At 40.8% G+C, this 23,374-nt stretch overlaps 1 protein-coding gene across 3 annotated transcripts in view; it reads left to right on the top strand.

The window, feature by feature from the left end:
- The window catches only part of CHST11 (carbohydrate sulfotransferase 11), a 165,830-nt gene that overhangs the window by 51,831 nt on the left and 90,625 nt on the right, over window positions 1-23,374 (top strand). For all 3 annotated transcript variants that reach the window (XM_062616325.1, XM_062616324.1, XM_062616323.1), the window contains exon 2: window positions 21,445-21,530. In XM_062616325.1, the coding sequence (XP_062472309.1) occupies window positions 21,445-21,530 (86 nt within the window). The remainder of the gene's footprint in view (window positions 1-21,444; window positions 21,531-23,374) is intronic.

Below are 23,374 nucleotides of genomic sequence, written 5' to 3'. Positions count from 1 at the left end.
TTGCAAACTGCAACATTTTAAGTGCTGTAATTGTTGATTATTTTTTTAAACAAAGACCACTGTAGAGAGTACTATTTTTGTTAGTACTTCATGTCTTTCAGTTCTTGGTTACTTGTATTTCCTGTAGAATAGCTTAAGCCAGCTCAGTTTGTGTGCTGAAGGCAGAATCCTGTATCTTTTCATTTCACAGCTTGTGGTGCTTCAGGTTTTAATGAGGCAAATTAGAAAAATCAAGTATTGAGGTTGGGGTAGTTTTCTTAAGTTTAGACATTTAGTAAATAAATTAAAAATCCCTCTTGCCTTTTTATGCGGTTACTTGTTTTATTTTTATTATGCAGAGAAAGATATGTCAGTATTTTTCTAGTTATGCCCTGAATTAGGAGAGGAGACAGAACTCAACCCATTGAGCACCTTTTTAAATGTATCCTATTTTAAAGCTGTGGCCAGTTCCATTTCGGATCTTGTGGGTGTCCCTAGCTTGGTTGTGTAGACTGCAGGAGATGGTGCTGCTAAAAAAGGAAAATAATACTTTTCACCTTTTTTTTGGGTGTAGGTTTGGGAGGAATTAGATTCAGATTTTCTATATATGATTTTGAATTGTAAGGATCCCTTTAATCATATCTACATAAATAGATATGTATGGCTTCTGCTTGGGTTGCTTTTGACAGTATCTGTGGTTGTTTATGGCTTGTGTTAAATACAGCCACAGTGACCTAGCTCTCATTTTGAGTCTTGGATTAGGACCCTATGTGGAAAGAAGCCCAAACCCTTCCCTGTTGGAGTGGAAGTGCAGCTACCTTGTGGTTCAGTTTCCAACTTGATGGCAGGAGCTGGCTGTGATGTAGGGTGCTGGCTCTGGGCTGTAACCCAGGTCCTTCTCTGGTTACCCCAAAAACCTAACTCAGGGTGTTTCTGTAGGGGTTTCTGTGCCAGCAGGCTTCACTGTGCTGTCTGAATAACATCCCACTGCACTTTACCTCCTTGCTCTGTGGAGCTCCAATATTTGCCTTGGCAGACCTCACAGATGCTCATGGCAGAGAGGGTTTTGCTCTAACATATCCTGCATGCACTTGTACATATGCAACCTTATTGATTCATGCTTGTTTCTGGTGCTGTATCCTGGTAAAAATGTTATTTATATTGTCTCTGTGTGGCTGGGTTATATAGGGAAGCTGTAGTTAGATGTTTTACAACACGTCCCTTGGAGGCTTTACTACTGTCAGGTTTTTGGTGCTGTTTTGGGGTCTTTGTGCTATTTCTGGTGGCTTTTCAATTACTGTGGGAATTCTATTTTGGAATTAACTAGATGTTTCACTAGTTTGTGGGATTTCAAAGAAAAAAATATATTATCTTTTTTTTGTATCATATGTCTTTCCTGCAATTGTGGTTTCATAGTCTTCCAAATTAGTTATATATGGATTTTACAGAAGTTCTGTTTTTAGAGAAGTTGTACGTTCTGGCTACTCTCTGTAGTACGTTGTTATCCCATAGCAGTAATGAGTCAGTAACAGTTTTGAGGGACTTGACCTGACTGATATTTAAGCTAAATAGCTCAGTATCTTTTGCCTAAATATTTTGTTCTTATATGAAACTATTTTGTTTTGTCTGCTATGGGTCTCTCCACAAAACTTAAGCACAATGACTGCTTGAATACAGTAATGGAAGGTAGCTACAGGAGTCAGCAGTCAGTGGTTGCTATTATTTTAAGTGGCATATAGTTCTTTCTGTTAGATTTGAGAAAACCACATGCTTGGTTTTGCCCATGTGAGTAGAAAGCAAAGTCAGTACTTTCAGTTTTATCAGGGGCAGTCAGCAGATTTTTGAATAGGAACCAAAATTTAGGGTGTTACTGTTTTTTATTTGTAATTGTTAAGGCTTTGGAGCCAAAATCTCAGTTGCTTGAGATTCATGTAGTGTTACCAAAGTCAGTGGATTTTCTGAGATTTGTACCAACTGTAGATGTGGCTTTGTATTTTTTGATAGCATTGGAAATCATTAAAAAGAACAAGGAAGAAGCATGTTTTTTTCCCCACAGATAACAGCACTTTTGTCAATTTGAGAGAAACCTCTGCCTGTTGGTTCCCAGAGCTAGCATGTGTGCACAATGATCTATCTCAGACTGTTCCTTGCTTTCTTCAGTGAAGAGTTTAATTGCCCTCCCAGTGCGATACTTCATTGCACTGTTTAATGAGCTGGTCAGGAGGGAGTTAGCAAAAGAGCTGGTGGAAGAGTTGGGTAGTTGCACAGGTTACTCAGTCAAGCTCTGCTCAGTAAGAGGTTGATCAAATAAACCTTTATTATTCAGCAGCTTGCTAACCTCACACCATTTTTTTTACCCCTCACTTAGAAATTCAGGGGGAAGGGTGAAGGAGTGGAAACCCACCGGAATTTACTACTTGTGCTAAGCTCTTGTGCTAGTTAGGGCTGGAAGGGGTATGAGTTAGGGCAGGTTAAGAGGTTATTTCTATGGTGGGCTTATGCAGTACACACACATAACCATGACAAGTGTGAAATACTGCTCATTGTAGTATTTGGTAGGCTTTGATACCTGTGTTCTGTCCATGTGGCATCAATCTCTCCAGCTGTATCCTTGATACGTGATTCTGTAGGATGGGCCAGAGGATTTAAAGTTAGGGCATGTTTAAATGACAGGCTAAAACTCTTGAAAAGGGCTGTTTTACCTAGGCTTGTTGGCCTGCAACTGGTCCTTGGAGAGGTTTGACGAGTGTGGCTGAGGGGTTTCCTGAAGTGTTCCAGGAAGACCCAGATAGTGGTTAGTCTGTTGTGTTGAGGAGGCAACCTAGTGTCACTATTCATGCTTTTTTGCTGATGACCTGTGCCATAGTTCTGCTTGATGCTCATCATGCATGTTACCAATATAAGGGGCATGGCCATAGTGCTTGCAGCATTTTGATAGCTGGGATTTTAATGAAGTTTAGTTAAAAATCCCCAAACAACTCTAAATCCCACGATGTGGCAGTTGTCATCCTGTGACAGTGCCCTTCACCTTGCCTACCCTCTTTACGGGAAGTCTACTGACCCATGGAGTCGTTGTGTAGGTATTGCTGGCAGTGATTTATCCTGTCACATAGACAGTGAGGAATTCATCATCAGAAATGCGGACTCTTACATATTTGTGAAGTGTCAGTTTGACAGCAGTACTGACAGCTGGCGTCCTTCCAACAGACCAGTAATTGCTTAACTGTGAAAAATGACAGAAGATAGACAAATGCATTGGAAAAAAGATCTCTAAAATATAGAAGTGGTGCTAATGTGATATAATTCATAACTGGTTGCTGTTACAAAGAGTCACCTTCAAGCGTTCGGGTCTGTTCTCCTTTCTTCTCTGGCAAGTGATTTACTTGCTAACAGGTACCTCAGGAAAGCTATTTGAAATCAGATGGTTTCTCATTTGGTCTTAGGCTACCTTCTCTTGCCTATGTTTTGAGAGCACAATGGGTCTGTCTGGATGCATTTTACAAATACTTTTGTGAGGTTACAGAAGAGCAGACATTAAACATTAATTTCTACTGAGGCTGAAGTGGGATTTTAAATATTTAAAGGAGTAATTTATGTAAGGGAATTCCTACCACTTCCTAAAATGATCATTTCTCATAATTTGAGTTTGGATATCCACATTCACTTAATCTAAAATTTCTGTTGCTTTAGTCTTGCTCCCTTCACATTAGCTCTTTATATTACAGTGTGTTCTCAATACATGCCAGCAGGCCTATATTTTAAGCTAATTGTGATTGTCCTCATCATACTTGATTACTTTTTCCCAAGGACAGAAATTGTTGGGCAAGCGGCGTGGGGATGGAAATCAGAGCTCTGAGCCAACAAGTGTAACAGTGACAGAACTGGGACACATTACCTGATCACTAGAATGATTCAGACCACTTGCAGATGAATTGTTTCCCTTGTTAATTCATGCAAACCTGGCCTGGAGGTTAAACGAATTGATCTTGAGATCGGGAGGTCTCTCTTTTATTTCCAGCTCTGTCACCAGTTTGTTTTCTGACCTTCAGCAAGTCATGAATGCATCAATATACTTGCATTGATTTTCGACTCGTATGCATGATGTGAAGCAAGTACTTCAGTATATTGCTGAATTTGGGCTGAAATGGTACCCCCAAGGTTACACAGGAGGACTGTGAGGGAACCAAAACCAGTCCAGAAATAAACTCCAGTGAGAGGTATGAACTGTGGGGCACCTTCGCTTCCTGGGCAAGAATTTTGGCCCAGGACTCCAAACCCACTGACTTTGAGAAGTGCACATTCAGAATTAAGAGCAGGGCATGAACATATTGTCATAATGTGGGGGGAAACTGTAATAGGAATAGGCATTTCTCAAGCTGTGTGCACAGTGACAGGAGAAACTAGCCAGATGTCGGTGTGACCCACGTCTGTGCTCTCCTTGCCCAGGGCTGTGGTTGGCAGGCTATATCTGCCTGCACAGGACCGCAGTTACCCATCAGCACAGCTCCTCTGCCTTCAGCTGGATGCTCCTTCTTTCACACTGCAGAGCATGGGCGGCAGCTTGCATCAGTATAGGTGGATGGTTTATGCAAGTACTGTGCTTTTATTTTTATCCAGTGTAGCCAAGGCATTGGTAATGTAACTCAACAGAACAACCTAATAATAAACCCATGCTTGCATTCAAAATCGGAGTGTTCATGCTTGGCAGTCTCTTCTTGCTGCAGTGCTTTCTAGTTTGAAGCTATTTGGATAGGCATGGGTTGGTCACGCATTTGGCTACAGTTAGTAAAGTGGTACCAGCAATTTTAGGAAACAGCCATAATTCAGGAAAGCTGTTGTGTTCAGTGCTGGACTGTGTAATTTATATTTTGAATAACCTCCTGGTTGTGACGCTGTGTAAATTCAGTAACACTGGTGCCTGTGTAGTGACAGCAGTGAATTACAGAATCAGGTGAGAAAGTGAGTACATCTTTCCTGTAAAGGCTGTCATTGAAAAGAGAAAGGTAGTAGAGTCTGGTTAGGGTTTGTTTTTTTTTTTTTTTAAAGGATTTTTTTGTTTTGTTTTGTTTTTTTTTAAAAAACTTTAAATATTTTTTTTATTTGTTCCAAATAGTGCAGCTTTTTACAAGTCTTACTTTTGCTTTGTCCTTTTCTACACAAATTTTTAAGTTTTTTAAAACTAACTTTTACTCCACTGCAGAGGAGGAAGGTCATGGGAAGGGGAAAGAAGAGATTTAGGGAGGAGCATGTGTTTGTCTCTGCTGCATTCTGCACTTCTCCAGTCAAACAGTAATGCTGATTGCCGTGATGTCGTATCTGTTAGAAATAAATTGCATCATTAGTGACCATCACGGGTGGCCTGCAGTTCATCCCTTGCCTCCTCTCTGTGATTTTGGGAGCAAGATGTGTTTAAATGCTTGTTTGAAGCATAGACAGTGATTTTGCTAAGTGACAAGTAGCTGGCTGTCACCCTGTGTGTGTTTAGCTTGGCCATGGCCTTGATGACTGCTTTTAATGGCTGCTTTTTGCTGAGCAAAATGGTCTTCCTTTGGCTTTTATCATTCCCATCTCACAATTTGTATTTGATGTGGCCAGTGAAAGACCTTTGTGTTTCAGACATTTGCTCCCCTCTTTAATTCTGACCTAAGCTTTCCTTTGAGGAGGAGAAATTGTGTTGCTGGGAGGGAACTGCTGCTGTGGAAGGAGATTGCAGTGCCCTGGTGACTGGTGTGACCCTGTTGTGTCTGGATGGTGGGGAAGAAAAATGGTGTTTGGGTTTAGGAGAATCAGGTTGGCTGCTTGCTTCTCAGTATTAAAGTCTATCTGAGTATCTTAATCTCTAGTTTAAAGGGAGGGAAGAAGCCTGTGTTTTGCTTTGTCTGTGGTGGGCAAACAGATGCTATTTGAAAAACATGGGAGAAAGGAAATGAAGTCTTGTGGTTTCTTCCTTCAGTGTTGTCCTTGCAATAAAAATCTACTGTGTAGCCTGTTGACTTTTGATTAGACAAATAGCCCTGGGAAATCCCTGGTGCTGGAAACCGTTAGTCATGTGCATAGCTTAACTCTCTGTTTTGGCTGTAGGAAGAGCGAACAGATGAAGGGGAGAAGCCCTTATGCTTGGCTGGAACTCACTGTGCTTTGCTTTGTTTCCCCTGTTCTCTCTATGCCTTTTATTTGGAATTGACTTGAGGATAGGGTTGACCTGAATGCCAGCTCTTTTTTTTGGATGAGCAGGGTGGGATGAGCCTCAACCTGCCCCCAGCCCTGAAAACCATCCAAAGGGAGATTAGAAGATTCAGCTCCTGCCTGGCCATAAGGAGGCTTGTCCGGGGCTTCTTTGTGTTGAATAGGGTAGGAATGCAACCCTATTCCATGCAATGCCTTGATGCAAAGAACCAGCTCCAGCAGGGACTTTTGAAGCAAAGCAGGTTGTTGTGCTAGAAAGAGATGGTTGATGTTTTGTTGTCCAGCTGAAGACTGATGTTTAGCTGTAGCTGTTGTGGGGGTTGTATTTGGACAACTGGCTGATGCCATCAGGGTGTTTTGAAGAAAGCTGCAAGTGGAAGCTTACGGAGGAGCTCAGACCAAGTCCTCAAGCACGTACTATTCCTAAGAGCTTGAACTTTATCCTAAGACAGTTTATTTGAATTCCAGTACCTGGTAGCATTACTAGGATGGCAAGAGGACAACAAAGAGAGCCTCCTCTTAGGAGGATGTTCCTCAGTGAGTCAGGAATTAACTGAGGTCCTCAGTGCTGGGCCTGGAGTGTGCTGATGGAGGGCATAGGCATTAGGGCTCTTGTCCTTTCTTTGAAACGGAAGTAGCACAGCTGCAACAGAAACAGTTAAATTAAGCAGAGTATACAGCAAACCACCCTGTATTTCAATTTCTCCATAGAATAAGGAGGACACAAATGAAGATCTGTAGAGCATGGAATTAATCCTGTTCATGTGGGAGGATCTAAATAAAATCACTGGTTACCTTCATCCTGCACTCTTTTTTTTTATATTGCAGTTACCTGAGGGTGATTAGAAGCTCTGATCTTTTCCAGGTTCACTCATGCACTCATTTACAGCTTTGGTATCCCTTGTTATTTTGTGGTCAATGCAAAACAACAAGAAAATAATACAGCTAAAGGGAGCAGCAAAGTGAGTTAGTGCCAGTGGTTTGAATTTGTATTTCTAAATACACAGATTCAGCTCTCCTTTGAAACGAGCACACATTTGGTGGTAGTCACAATCGCAGTACAGCAAGTGCACTTTCCACAAGGTTAATGACAGCAGGGTTATCAACTTGGGGTCTTCTCATTTTCATTTCTATTCAGGGTTCCCATTTCAAGGAAACATCCATGGCTGAGGCAGAGGCAATAGGCAGTCTTAATTTCTAGGGCTGTTTGTACTTGCCTAAAATCTTTGATTTTTCAACACTGATTTTAGCTGGGAAGAGTAAATTTCTTATGCATCTTGTCATAGTGTAACATGTAAAGTCTCAGACTCTTTTAAAGTCTCATGGCCTTTAATTGTTTGAGGGGATGACTGTTCTTTGTTTAAACATTTAGGATGCAGACCTGAAAGCAGAGTGTGTAAAACAGAAAGGAAAACTGCCGTTTGTTGAAAAAGGAAAGGGAAAACGCTTGGCAGCATGGCTTCTGAGCCTCTCCTCTGATCTTGCCTTTGTGTGCCTGTGACAACACTCCTGACCTTGAACTCTGTCATTTCTTAACTGTTTTAACTGCAAGAATAACAAAGCATTGGGTAAAGACTATAAATAAAACCAGGCATGCCTCATGGTCTTCCTTCGCTGTAGCTCCTGGCCTTGTAATTTGCCTGCCTCTCAAGCCTCTTGTTCATTATTTTGCATTTTGTTTGCTTTAGCTAATGCAGGGCCTCTGGGTGGCTGGGATCTCCTGGGAATGAAGGAGGGGAAATGCACGTGTAGTAACAGCTCTGAGCTGGGAGTGTGGCACCGGGATAGTGAACAACAGCTGCCAGGCTCAGGGATGGGATTAGAGCCCCAGAAACCTAGTGGGACACATGGGAGAAGGCTGTTCTCTGGTTCCTCTTAAGCAACTGAAACCAAGTCTCCATGCATTCACCACCTCCTTTCCCCACAACCCCTTACCCCCTTTGCCACCACTTAGGTGAGTGGGACCCAGGATCCTGGCATGGTGGCTGGGTTAGGGAGCAGGTTGGGATTTGTCTTGTCTTGTTGCTTTGGGAGTATGGTGGGATGGAGCTGGATGGTGGTGGAAGACTAAAGAGGTGAGGGAAGAGAAATGGTTGTCAGGGGATGAGCCTAAATGGTTGATAGGGATGTGTAGGAGCAGCAACAGAGTGACAAAGGGAGTAGTTGGGGAGGAGGAGAGAAGGTCAGGGAAGAGAGAAGGTAAAGATTTCAGAGAAATAGAATAGGTTTTGACAGGAAAATATGTCAAGTGTGTGGTTAAATAGAATAATTGAAAAGCAGCATGTTCTGGAAAAAAACAGATTTATCTAATGGGAGGCTACTATTAGATGCAAAATTCATATTGCCATTTTCTCTGAATATTACTTAAGCTTTCACCCTGGAAACCCTGTAATGAAATAGGAACAAAATGCAGAGAACAGAAAGGAGAAACTCAAATAAACTGCCATTTAATGGTTGGATTTGGACAGTAAAACATGGTGCAGCCTGTTACAAGTCTTGAAAATGAAGTAATTGCAAAATAAAACAATACCAGCATCTGGGGGTGGATAAAACAGTGGTGTGCTATGTCAACATCAATAATGCATGTGTATATTCAATCGTGTATGGATGTAATATAGGCATTCATATCATACCTGCATGATAAAGCTCCACATACACATGCAAATGGTGTCCTCAGCTGAATAAAATGCTTTGGCAGTTTTGCCTGCTAAGGACTCAAGAAGTTGATCTCAGTAAATATCCTTCCACTGTACACAGTTCAGGTGTAATTCCCAGCCATGTAGGAGGACAAGGGATCTGTTTGAGTGCATGGAGCTGAGTTGATTAATCATAGCTTAGAAAGAGGTAATATGTGACACCCCCTTATGGTAAATTTGAAATAAAATCATGGGATTTTTTTTTCACTTATTGGCTACTATTACTTAACATGCTTTTACATATACTTCCTTGGTGATAATGTCTGGTTAATATTTAATGAAGACAAATGGAGTTTTCAGCATAGAATGTAAGGATTACCCCAGAAGCATCAGCCTTCTGAGATTGTTCCCTCTAGGCCAGTCCTATCTGCCATTCAACTCTGTGGCTCGAGAAAGCATCACTTAAATGGTAGTTTTTATTCTGCTTTGAATTTTTTTCAGCTGAAAGTGTAAAATATTTTCAATTAAAATGCAGTTTTGCTGTTTCAGCTTTCAAGAACTTGTGATAAAATTAACCCATGCAGAGTGGAGAGGAAAACAAGACTGTAAAACATCTCAAAAGCCTTCTCTGCAGCCTTGGAAGAAGAAAGATGGACAACTAACCTAAATGTTTTCACAAATACATGCTTTAAATTTATGTTTCCAAGCTGATGACCCTCTTTGTTGTAACAGTATTATATTTGAAGGTCAAAATTACTCCTGTACAGGTGCATATGGGAATGAATAAACCAAAAGTTAAATCAGCAAGTGAATGCATATCAAGCTGGCACACATAATACTGACTTAAAAAAAAATGTTTGACAGTTTGTAAAAATAGCTGTAACTGGGAAGTCATCTCTAAGCAGATACATTTCCCATGTGATCCGTGGGGGACCAGATTTTCGGCTGGTGCTTGTTAAATGTTCTAATTTGTGATCCAGAACAAAACGTAGTCATTTATTAATCAGGTTTATAGAGGGTCCAAAAGTTAGGGCAACGGTAAATGAAGAAAAGGAAAACTGAAAGTTATTAATACAGTCTTGCGAATGCGTAGTGACTTGGGTGGCAACCCAGTTTTAGTCATTTTAATAAGGGCGAATGTGTAGAGGAATAAAATCTAAGCGATGCTTAGCAGGTAGAGGATCCTCTTCTGTTGAAAGGGAGGTCTGAAAAGAGTTTGAGGATGATGGTTCACCAGCTGCAACCTGGGCCACAGGAGAGCTCATGCTGCCAGGGCACATGTAAAGGTGGAGTACAGCACTGGAAGTTGTACTTGCTCATCATATGGGTTCTGCTGCAGCCTTTGCTGCAGTGCTGTGGGGACACCCTGATTTCAACAACCTGTAGTGTTACCTTTGAGTGTGTTCAGAAGAAAGAAAGAAGAATGAGGAAGTGTCTGGAAAACTTGACACAGAATGATGGGAAGTTAAAGGGTGCCTTGACCATACATACAGAGAAGAGACCTATGGTCATGATGAGCAGGCATGTACCGCAAGATCCAGTAGCTTGAAGATGAGGATAGGTCAATTCAGCTTAGCAAAAGTTTGGCATCAGATCAGTTTCCCAAGGTGGAATTTTCTGGCAAATTTACTCCAGTCTGCAAGATGGACTAGAGATTAATCGGCATTATTTTAGGGAAGTCTTCTGTAAAGGGTGCTTTCCTTTTTTACCTGTCCTGCTATTTCTGTCCCTCTCTGCATGAGACTTTACAAGTGCAAGAACAGCATTTGTTTCCTGTGGAAGAACTTTTAAGTTCACGGCTCTGTCCAGCAGTTTTGTTGCCTGTCTCCTTCAGATTCATACTGTCAGAGTGATCCTGTATTTTAGATACTTATTGGTCACCAGCTGCAGCATTAATAGAAATCACACAATGCAATTGGCAGGCTATTAGTGACTGAAACCAAAGCTTATTATTTTCCATACTAATTATGAAATATTATTACCAGTAAAAGTCTTATAGGTATCCAGTATTCTAGAGCCTCAGAAATTGAAGCTCGAAATATGGTGTGATTTCTTCATTCCTGTTTAATGCAGAAGAAGGCTACTGACATAGTGGCCTCATGCTATATAAGCATATCTATACAGCATCTATCCTGCACTATATAGCGTATCCATAATATTTGAAGGAAGAGTCTCAGTCAATTTAAAATCTTTAGTCTATTGTACTTGGTAGTAATACCAGAATATGTATCTTTTGCAACTTCTACTTGCTTTGATTCCCCTTTAAGTGCTATCATTGGAAGTAAAATCATAAAAAGATCTTTCCTCATTCACTCATTTTTCCTCTTGGAGAGGCATTGTTGCATTTCTTCCGTGTAGACAAAGTGCATCAGAAGGTTTTAATTGAACTCATTGAAATGATAGAAGGAGGTATAGGAAAGGAGTAAAACTGCTGAAAGATAAGCAGGCACTGAAAGCTCATACATTCACTGCTCTGAATGGTTTTCTTGTGTTTGGGAATTTCTCCTTGGAGAAAGACAGGTCCAGCATGCTCAGTACCTCACCCAAGGTTGGCTGTGAAGCTGGGCTCTGTAATGGAAATACAGATGATGCTAATGGAGATGAAGTTTTATAGTGCTAATGTGTGTTTTACTCTTCTGTGTGGTGAAGTGCTGCCTGGGTCTGAGGGAGCTGACAATGTCCTATTCATATGTAAAACGTTTTGAAGGATCTGTGGTTTGGAGTATTTCAAAACTGCTGCAGGAGGGGATTCTTGCATCTGAAAGCAATATTATCTGTGTACAGCTCGTTCCTAACAGAGAGGGAAGAGTGTGAGAGCTTCCCAGCCTCCGTGTACAATGTACAGACCCTATTGGAAGAAGGCAGGAGTGCTGGAGAACTTCTGCGGTCCAGTGGGGCTGGGCATGGCCCAACAGTGTTCTGCAGACCTTGACTTGCCCTGATCCTGGTCAGCTGAGGTGAAAAACAGCTGCTGGAAAAGCAAAAGACCTTGCAAAGAAGCCGATTGCATATCTGTGCCTTGGAATTACTTGGAGTTTAGAAGTATTAAACAGAACAACCTCTTGGAATAAGACAGTAAAGCCCAGCTGTGTGTTAATTATTAGTCTGGACATTTTGCAAATTGCAGAATCAGGCCTTTACTCTCTGTGGTACTTTTTCTTTTTTAATATCAGCATTTGGCCTTTGCATTGCCAAGGAAGTAGCATCCTTAATTTGTAAGAGCTCATCTCCTTATCCAACAAGCTGCAGTCATAATCCTCTTTCCCATAATGAATGACTGCTCTGGAAGCGATTACTGCAGGATTTCATACTTTCTTTCCCGCTTATTGAATTGTTTAGTGCTGCTTCTTTGTAAAGAAAGTCATTGTTCATAAATCACAGTGAAGTCTCAGGAGGATGTGATTGCACTAAAAATATGAGGGCACTGCTTCAGAGGTGGTAAATCTCGGTCCATCTGGACTTACCACTAGGACAGAAATGACTTGTGTCCCTTAATTTCTGTTTGCGTCAGGTGAGGTATGCATATGTGTGTGTGCAATACTTCTGCCTGGAGTTCAGAGACTAAAACTTTGAGCCTTTCATTGCTCCAGGTTAAAATGACTGCTGCAGCTCTATTTTCTGTTCTGCTTGGCTTGTGAGAAGACTTGCTGTGCGTTTGAGTATATCTGTAGCAAATATGATTTTGTGTTTCATCTTCAATGCACATCTGTTGAAGAACAGCAAAGAAACAGTAGCTCAAATAGACTGCAGCTGCAGCAGCCATCGTATTCATTTTGACCATGATTCAAGATAAATGCTTTTAAAATTACAGCTTTCTAAAGAAACCTTCCTCCTTTAAAGGTTTTTCTCTCCCTCTTGCTTTTTGGGCGAGCTTATACATCATGTTTGTTAAGTAGGGTGGTAATGACAGTGTAATGGAAGTAGTGGGGAACACAGAAAAAGAAACGTAGCTTCTCATTTTTTTTAGGACAATGCAAATGTAGCTTTTTTCCCCTGGACCTACATTTACACAGTTTTCCTTTGAACTTGCATCAGAGAGATGGGGTATAGCCAACTATCTACAGGCTTGAAAACTAGGCTGATAAGAACAGAGTAGAACATTCAGCTCTCTGCTATAAAGAGACTGCAGCAGCGGACGTGCCTGCTGATTTTGTTACAGTGAGTATCTAGAAACTGGAGGGAGGCATGTTTGGAAACGTGTAAGCTTCTTAAGTTGATGTGGGTGGTAAAAAAATATTTCTTAACATTTATGTATGGAAACTTACAAATAGTTCTAGGAGAAAAAAAATAGACCATTTTGATCCACATTTTGGGACATCCGGCTTTGCTAATGGATGGTATAAACCAGGGCTTATACAAAGGTGAGCAGGCAGTTGAGGTGGTCGCTGATCCATCCAGAATTGACCTGTAAAATACTGTGATGGTCCTGAATCTGCACATCATGGCTGAGAAAAGAAGGTTGTATCAGAAAAGTTCTGACCAAGTTGAATATAGTTTTTAGTTTGCACACACAAAAACTTGCTGTATTAAAAGCAGTGTGTGACAGAGATAAACAAGATGGAGTTCTCCTCGTGTGAGGAGTAAAGGCTCTGGAAAATTCTCTTGAGCTGGTTTGTGGATAATATCTTGAGACTTCTAAAGAAATTGTGTGTGCATTAACATATAAAAACCTACTGGAAAAAAAAGTTGCACATTGTTCATTAACAGAAAGGATGTTGTGCTAATTTATGCCACATGCAATGTCTGTAGGGTGGCCAAGGATCTAAGTCTCTGCATAAATTCACCCAAGGATATTAACTTCCCCACTGTGCCCAATTAAATCCATCCCCATGCTAATCTGAGAACAAACAGGATAAAATACGAATTTATTTCTGGAAATTTGTCTAAAGCAAAAAGTAATTAAATCTCTCTCTATTCTTTGGAGGACATTTACAACCTTTGTAATTCGTGATTAGAGGTTAGAAACAAACCTGAAGATAAATCCTGGCATGGCAGGGAAATTAATTTCATGTAACTTCAACCACCAACCCATCTAGGGCTGCTGGTCAGTAAAAAGGAAGAGAGCCACCTCCAGAGGCACATGGGGAGACCCATCTCTGCAGCTGCAGCTCCCTTAATTGTAGAGGCTTAAATGGGCAGCTTAGAATAGACCTCTTGCTTCCTAAACTGAATTTGATCTGTAGCAAGGAATTTGCTTTGTGGAAGTTTTTAACCTCTTTGCCTCTGTTTTTTCTGATCTGTGAACTGAGGACTGTTTGCTGTTCCCTGGTCCTGTAATTAAATGGCTTTGGTGCTCTTCTCCACTGTAATCATTTTACTATGTTGTGACCTCTTCTTTATTTTTCATCCTTCGCTTATGTTGTATCCATCTGTCGACATTCTTACCTGAGCAAGTCCCACTGGTACATGAGTGTGAGTGGAAACATCAGGGGAGGGTGGGATGGACATGTTGAATCAATGAACCAATATTGCTAAACTAAAATACAGCATCCCTCTTCCTCAGATGGGGATCTAAAATATTGAGCTTTCAGGACTGTTCCCTTGTTATGTACATAGAGCACCCAGCTCAGTAAGGTCTCTGGTTTGTCCATGAAGCACAGTGCTGTTACGTGGGGTAAGGTGGTCTGGTCACAGATCTTTCTTGTTTCTTACACTAAATAAAACCCTGTGTTTCTGGTTACTGTCTGATGTAAGGCAAAAATATGGTTCTTCATTAATGTAGAAAATAAGAATTATCTCATTCTCTACATTTAAGACCTTGGCATGCTCATATACAATAGCTAATCTGATTTTTGCTTTCTAAAAATAGATCTCCCAAGCTTTCCAGCAGAGAAAGCTGCAGTTTTGCCTTAAGAAAATGAAAGAGGCCAGACAAGAGTTCAGTCATAAATCCTTGTACCTGTGGTCTCCAGATGAAGGACCGATAATTTAGTCTAAAGACTTGAGCTGAATGCAGCAAAGCACAAGGCCCCAGATGTCACAAGATGTTGCTATCAATCCGCTGATCTTTGTGAACCGCTGCTGAAGGATTAGTGTTTGTAAATCATTGCTGAGAGAGCTATCTTAAAGTACCCTTACTCAGGCTCTGGAGCCAGGGCTGGGTGACAGCTTTTGCATTCACTCTTTATGCTCCTAGTTGCTGATTAAAAATTAACCCTTACATACCATTTGGTGTCGTTAACCTGATTAGTTTGCAGAAGGGAGCACAGGAATTTTAATGAAGTTCAACATGAGGTAGTCTTTTTGTTGCTGAGTTTCCGATTTTGCCTGCAGTTTGGACTTGGCTGAAGTCTTGCAGAACAGATTGTTGTAAATTATTATGGAAAGCTTGTTTTCCTGAAGCAGAACGAGCTGGTTACTAATGATGAGCTTGTTCAGCACGATTTTAGCTAAGTGTCTGAAAGGTATGTGGACAGGATGTTCCAGATTGCAAAAAAACCTCGGTCCAAGAGCCTCTGTTGAACTCTGGGAAAGGGCTGCTTCCTCAGCTCACTTACTTCAACTTTGCCCTGAGTATTTTCAATGCTTCAAGAGTGTTGAGTGTTCAAAATACCATTGGATTGAGCCTTGCTTAGTTTGTATTTGGAGTGACTGGTTTGCCCTGAGCATAATTCTAATTCTTGCTGGTACAGATGGAGGAGTAGTTTTATAATATCATTTACAGGCATATGCTTATGATTATGGATGTCTCAGTGTCTCTGAGAAGGTGTTTAGTGTATTATTTGAATGTCTATTTCAGTGCCTTATCCTATATACCCATCAGAAAATGCTTTCTCTGCTGCTTTGGGGTCATAGCAGAAGACTGTGCAAGAGTTTGAAATGCAAACCATGTCCAAATCTTTAGCCAAAGAGAATCTCTAAACTTTCAGTGTGGGTATAATTAATTATTCTTGCTTTGCTTTAAAAATCAGGAAAGTTGAGGATAGTAGCTTATTTAAACATGGCTAGAGACAGCAAAGATGTAAGTAACTGTTTTGATGCTGCTATCTTGTGTGGGCCAAGTGTCACTGTTTTTTATGTCTCGGTTGGGTAGGAAATGTTTAGGCGAACGTTCAGCCGTAACCCAGTTGCTCTACAGCTGTAGGAGAAGGTGCAGGGTTATGTACCTGCTCTTTACTTTAGTTAGATGCTCCATGGAAAGCATTAACCTTTGCCTGAAATAAGGGGCAGTTGAACAGTAATTGTTAGCTGGAAAACAATGTACTGCAGCCAAAAGAAGCAGTTGGATTGCTGTCAATGTTCAGCTTTTCATACAGAAATTGTACCAAAAAAGAAAATAAACCAGACCAAAAAAAAAAAAAAAAAATATGTTTGACTTTTTTCTTTAAAACAAGAGCAGGATCCCATCTTCAACCAAAGTCTCATGACATTGTTGCTAAGGTATACTTTTTTGTGAGACAACTTGCATCCCCAGTAGGTGGAATAAATTATGTATATCAGATTTAAGTAATGCTGTATTAGGGAATTTTGTCTTTGTACTTTAGACCAAAGTAATGAAAAGTTAAATATTAATGTGTCCTGGGAACTTTTCTTAAATATTTATAATATGGGACAGTTAATTTAAGAGGCAGTGAACAGAGGTGAAGTTTTTACATTTGTTTTTTGTTATCATGCAAATAATTAGAGCAGTCCAAGCAATGTAAATTAAATGTTATCAAGTACGAAAAAAAGTTGCTAGGTAGCAGTTGGGGGACTTTTACTCTTCAGAAGCCTTGGAAATGGGAGCCTCTGACATTTACAGGGTTGTAGGATGGTAGTGATATAGGTGGCTGTTGAATGCACGCATGCCGCATTTGAAATGTCACTTGTTTGTCTCTGTAAATCCACTGGAAGAAGTGACAATTATTTTGTGTGTCTCTTCCAGCAGAGTCTCCTCTGTGAGTTGATCCCACATAGGCTTGTGAGAAATGGTTTAATTTGCTCTTCTGACACTTGGTGAGAAGGCGACCTGTTTTAAGTCTCCAGGAGTCTTGGTTCCCATGACTTCTTCCCGCCCCCCCTTTCTTTTCTGTGTAGATAATCCCAGTTTTCACATACCTTTTCAGGCCAGTAATCTCCCAAGAGAAATGCCACCACGTCCCCTCTCTCAGCTTCTCTGTAGCTCCTGATAGGGAGAGGCAGACATTACGTTTATGGAGCCTCTTGGTTTTTAGTATTTTCTCATGTCACTGTCTATCCTGTGGAAATACCAGAGGTCTTCCATTCTGGGACAGGGTTACCCAATGCATTAGAAGTGCCTTCTGCCAAGTAGAGGTAAAAACTTCAGCCCTGCCTGCATATTTCCACGAGTGATCTTCAGTCTCTGAAATATCACACAAAAAAATTAAGGCTTTATACCATACCTGCTTGCCTGTATATTCCCCCTCTACACCTATGCCCAGTTATTCTAGCCACTATTGTCTTGCATTTTTGCCTAGATGCAGCCCAGAGCTGATATCCTCTCTTGTAGATGCCAAGATCGAGTAGGTGCCTTGCCTTGTGAATTTACTCTGTCACTTGCAACCTAGTGTAGCTGGCACCTGGGGGACTTGAGAGAAGACGCTTGTAAACCCATTGATTGTTGGACCATGGCAGGAGGTGTGAAAAAGCTACGTGTCCTGGATGATGACCTGTAAGCTCTCAGTATGCTCCCAGACTGTGCCTTTCCAAAGGGCATTTTTCATTTGAGGGACCTACATTTTCATTTGTAGTCATCAGATGGATCAAGACTGTGGCCAAATCTGCACTTCTTTTCTGCACAGACACCAGAAGAAGGTTTGACTGAGAAGCACTGTGTTCTTATGCTGAGTGCATTGTAATTCACAGGTCAAATTCCTGCTCTTGGTACTAGCGGGTCTGAATAGCGTTTTCTAGAAGCTGTGCATGGATACTTCTGCTTTGAGTTAATTCAAGGCCTGCACATGCAGTTTCCTTCTGTCTGCGTATATATACACAGATGATTATTATGTTGATAAGCTTTCAATTCAGTGGGACTGTTTACCTTTTTCTCTTGGGAAACTGAAATGTGGTGCTTAGATAACGTGCTCTCCAGACTTGCTATTAAATTAATGACTAGTGATTCCACAGATTTCAACAAGATGGGCCAAGGTTGCATTTTGGGCAGATCATTTCTGGAGGTGGAAGAAAGGTTTTGTTCTTACAGCTCTTGTATTTAAGTAATAAACTAACAATTTACTCAGTTGCTCGCAGTCCTGGCTAAATTCAGGGGACTGCTGATGCTGCTGCAGTTGCAGTATTAACGTTACTCTTAAATCATTACAGGCATTGAATTCTGCTGATCTCAGAGGTCTTTTCCAACCTAACAATTCTGTGGTTCTCTGTCAGCTGCTTTACGCACTTCACGTGCCTGATCGTGATCTTACAATCAGTTCTTGGAGCCATGCATATGCAATGCTTATCATTAGATTATAATTAACTGTAATTATGTACGGAGATCAGTCCAAGCCATAAAATGTGAATTCTGATATTTACTGTGCTAATAGGAAGATTTGGTGAAGATAAAGGGCTTGATTTTCTTTATTTTTTAATTTTTACTGCCACAATAGTGAGACAGATTCCTAGCGAAAGTGTTGTTAAAATAAGTATCGCTGTTAAAATAAGTATCGCTGCAGTTGACGTCCATATTACGGCTTTCTTACTGCAAATTGCTATAGGTGAAATTCAGGCCCGAAAGGTCATGTCATTCACATGGTGAAATACTGCCTCAGAGAAGCTGAGACAATAGAAAACAAGTTGCAGGAGCCCTGGGAGGCGAGTTTGTCCACAGGCATGCCAGCAAGTGGTTTGAACTATATATAAACATTCCTGGTAGTTACTCACCTAAGGACAAGTTTGCAAAAGGTGCAGTGGGATTTCTGCTGAGGAAAGGGGAGGATTCCCCTTTGTTTCAGTGCTGCAGTGATGTGCCAGGTGTGTGCAGATGTGCTGTGTACAGGGCATGCTGTCCCTGACACTGATGAGCAGGAAACCGACTGGTGTGTTGAGCTGCTGTGTTGCTATGCTAACTCTGCAGTCTTAACTCTAAATGCTTTATTGAATAAACAAACCAATTAAGTAATGTTGGGAATGATAAAAAAGATTTAATGGCTTCTGTGACTAAGGTTCTGCATTAGGATTTAGCTTTTGCTGTGGGGAGACGGTTGCTTTTTTGGTTTGTTTGTTTACATCTGGGAGTCAAATCTTGCGTGTTGTGCAAATAATTTAGTCTTTATGGCTGTTAGTGCTGCATATAAAGTGTTGCTGTGTTGATACCTGCTGGCTTAGTGAAGCAGGAAGGGATATATTTATGCATGTTACTGTTTACTGTATTTAATGGAAATGAAAAGTGAAGTAATAAATTAGGGAACACCTCATTGGAATTCTTCTTTATTTTGGAACAAAGCATCGGTGTTTCAGGATCCAGGTTAATTGCAGCCTGATGGCCTGGATACACTGAAAGTCCTCTCCCTTTCCCCCTGATGTGGTGTTTCAAGTGGATATGATGTGGTTTGCTGTGGACTGGAAGGCTCCATTTTGGAAAGATTTCTTGTAACGGTGAGGGAGCTACAAAATGATTTTCAAAGCATCCCTGGGTGTAGTTCCTGATACAAGAGTATGGAGTGGGATGATGAACGGGGATGGGTTGGACAGGAGCCCTGTAGTTAGAAGAACTGCTGGATGTCTCATACATTCACTTGGTGTTTTCTTCCTGAAACCGCTTCCAGGCACTGAAAGCTGCTTGGATCGGGCTGGGTATTGGTCGGCGGGTGATGAGCAATTGTATTGTGGATCACTTGTGGCTCTTTTTCCCCCTTTTCCATTTTAGTTTTATATTCTCTCTCCCTATTTTTTCCCTTCTTGTTATTATTATGACTACTAGCAGTATTATATTGTATTTCAGTTATTAGATTATTGTTCTCTCAACCCATGGGTTTTATATTCTTTCAGTTCTCCTCCCCATCCCACCTGAGTGGGGGAAGAAAGAAGGGTGAACAAATGTCTGTGTGGTTCTGAGTTAACAGCTGGGTTTAAACCATGATAGTCCTTTTTTTATGCTTTATCCTTTTATGCAAAATCTTTTAAAAAATGTAACTGTTTTAACCACTTCCTAATTTAACTATGTAAAAGGCACATTAGCACAAAACCAAAGGAATTGCAATACCTGGCTGCATGACTAACAGTGCTCAAACGTTAATCAGGTATTTAAACATCTAAGTTAAAATTGTATCCTCTAATAACATTACTGTCCTAGTTGTGAAGAAAATCAAAACATTTAGCCAGTTTGTTTGCTAAGCATGTATGTCTGACTCCTGCCAGAGGACCCATGGAATCTTTCTTTGCTCAGGGGAAGAGTGACATGGCACTTTATAAGATAATAACTTTCAGTTGGAAAATAGATACAAAGTGAGTGAAGGATTCTGTTATGTTTCCAGACTGGAACTGTATACAGTTTTCTGTGGTTTGTACTACTTGATGTATCGATTATGATTGCGTATTAGCCCTCTGTATTAACATATTACATGACTGTATTCTCTACCTGCAACATCGTGTCTGCAAGTGGTACAGCTCGGAACTGTTGCTGTAGGACACTTCAGTAGTTTCTGGTTACAAAACATGGCAAGCAGTGGTAAAAGCACGCCTGATGCTGCTTAATGCCTTTGGATTCCCAGCAGGAACATGTCTTCTTTCCTTTTGGTTGTGTCTTAATTAAACCTTGACAAGACATCCCTCGCTGTGATGCCTGATGTGGGCATCTGATTGCCTGATGCTTCTTAGCAGAGCAAGCTGGGGACAGAGGAGTGTTTGCAGAAGATGATGTGAGATTAGAGGTTAGATAGGGAAGCTCTTGTTTTCCTTGTGACTGTAGAGGATGGTTGGAGTGGAATGGCTTCTTATGTAGACTTTCATGGCCACAAGTCTAACTTGAAACTAATGATCTCTGCGCCTGCTGGGGCTCAGATCAGTGTCTCTCCTGAGAAGTCTTTATCATCCAAAATGCTCCTTGATCGGACCTTTAACAAAGCCTTTGGTTTGAAAACCTCCTGGTCTCCAATTTAGATGACATGGCATTTGTTTGTTTCTGGATCAGCCAAATATTCGGTTGCAGTATGTAGAGCAAAATGCAGTATGTAGAGCAAAATACAGTTTGGAGCATGAAGTGCCACAATGATTGACTGTGTGTGCTGTGTATTGCTGGGTGCCTGTTCTGGCAGAAACTGAAGTGTTAGACCAAAAGCTTTAAAATCAGATATTTTAATATTAGTTTCTCGTGTACTTCTGTATTTAGGCTGAGAGAGGCTCAAACGTTGCAGAGTTGCCAATTATAGGAATCCATCCGGGATGATCAGGGAAACAAGTACCTAGCACGGCTGCAAATTGTGTTGCTTTGCTTCCTGTGATTGAGTTTTTCTGCACCCAAGCTGGAAGTTGTTAGATAACAGCTTTTGTAAGAGGGGAACCAGAGAGCTTTTTTATTACTAACTTCCACAATAGAGAAAGGATTTGGCTCTTGGACAATTTCTAGGGAGAGTAAATTTTAGGAGTTCAGATATAACAGTCTAGAATCCTATGATCTGTCAGAAAATCTCCTTTTGCTGTAGCTGTTGCAGTAGGTTACAGCTAACAAATGTTGCTAACCTGTATTAATTTCAATTTCCCCTTGCAGTAATGCGTAGAAATCCATTTGGGATGGACATTTGCTGCCGGAAAGGATCCAGAAGCCCACTCCAGGAACTGTATAATCCCACCCAGGTGAGTGTTTCATGGCTGTGATGGAACTTTCCAAGCCCAGTGTACAAATACAGTCTCTCTTGAAGGTATTTTGGTGCTTTTTTTCTTATTAATATGTAATAGCTGCTGGTCCTGGGACCTGCAGAATTTAGCCATAAAGTTCTACAGTTTAAGTTGAGGGCCCAATTTTTAAAGGTTTTTAATCTTCTGGTGATGTGAACTCCTCCATTTATTTTTTTTTTTTTTTCCTGAGGTACCTAAAAGCTTTTAAAGAGTACTTTTAGTACTAGGTAGAAGCTTGAAGCATTGTAGTTTGGTCTGTCAACACACAGAGTGGCAGGGTGGAGTGAGAGAATGCGATATGATATGCATGAAACAAGGAGTGTGGTAAGACTGTATATCACAATAATAATGCATGAATATAATTTATATGGCTTTCAGGAAGCCAGCTGCCCCTCCTGTGCTGGTTCATTGCTTGTATGGAGTCTAGACAAACACAGTAGCTCATATTTGCTGTTACACTGTGTGCTATTTAACACCTGACAGTCTTGATGGAGCTTAAGATAATCTCAGCTAGAGTTCCTCTTGTGACAAGCAGCATGGAAAAGCTACCTGAAATTCATGCTCCCATTTGCTCCTCTAGATCAATTTATTCCCTCCATGTAGGCTGAATTGGCACATTCAGAAGCAGCATTTCCTGTTGGCAGTCGAGAGGAAGTGCTGCCATTGAGAGAAAATGCCAGCTGACTATTAAACATATTTATTAAAGTTTAACAACCGCCTATTATATATTTAACCATCAATGAATACATTGAGTTTTACTAAATTGGCTATTAAGGAAAGAGACTATCCCAATAAATCTAACTTGTTAGATTTAACAAGGCAGTAAATGTTATAAATAATATTTGGTTATGAAGAGGCTCACTGTATCACATGCAAAATGAAGTCTAAGGGAGTTAAAGTATTTATATGAAGAATTGACAACAACCCAAAGATGTGATATCTGCTGTGTAGTGCAGTAAAGCTCCATTTGCTCAATAGTGTTATTTTTATGGACATAGGCTGACTTTCTGATTCAATCTGAATTCTGTGCATGGCTGGGAACATGAGTTTATCATGCTAATATACTAGCCTTTATTGACCATTATGGGACTTAGCACTGGGTAAATGGAAAGTGCATGTAAAAGCCCTGAAGAACATTAAGTGCTACAAAGGAAAAAAATATTAGCATTTGCAGACTAAATGTGAAGACTCTTTGCAGATGCTCAAGAAGGGTGGGTAAGGGAAAAGAGATTGAGTAATTTTTCTCTCTGGGGCTGCTGTGTGTCATCCGAAACTGCTTGGCCCTTTAACATCGTTAAAGGCCATCCCATAAGAAACAAACATCCCCATCCATTGAACGGCCGTAATCCCAGAGCCCTTGAAAACTTGGTTAGCTGAAAAGGTTTCCTGAGCTTCCTGAAGCAGGGGACGCAGCTGGCAGCTCCTTCGCTGCCTCTGCTTCCTTTCTACATGCCCTGACCAAGCAATTCTTTATCATCCCTTTCCGGGCTTGCCTATGAGCCAGCCAGAGAAGTTGACGTTTGAGGAAGTGTGGAAGTTCTTGCAGCCGATGTTGACCTATGTAGATGATGTTTTTTTATGTCAAAGTGTTTCCATCAGCTTATTGACATCCGTTCTTATCAAGTTTTTGAGTTTCATTTCTTTCTTTGTTCCTAATTGGTGTTTACTTTTTGGATGGGGCTTTGCATGCCACACTCAGTTCTAGAGGGACTGGCAATGGCAGACAATCAAGTGCGTACACTTTGGGAAAACAGCAAGAAAAAGCAGTAAGTAGAGGTTGCAATAGAAGACAACAGGCTGGC

Source organism: Pezoporus occidentalis, unplaced genomic scaffold (genome assembly GCF_034315485.1).
Source record: "Pezoporus occidentalis ecotype Australia unplaced genomic scaffold, CSIRO_AGI_Poc_V1 ctg19, whole genome shotgun sequence".
NCBI lineage: Eukaryota > Metazoa > Chordata > Aves > Psittaciformes > Psittacidae > Pezoporus > Pezoporus occidentalis.
This window is presented reverse-complemented; position numbering and strand designations above follow the sequence as displayed.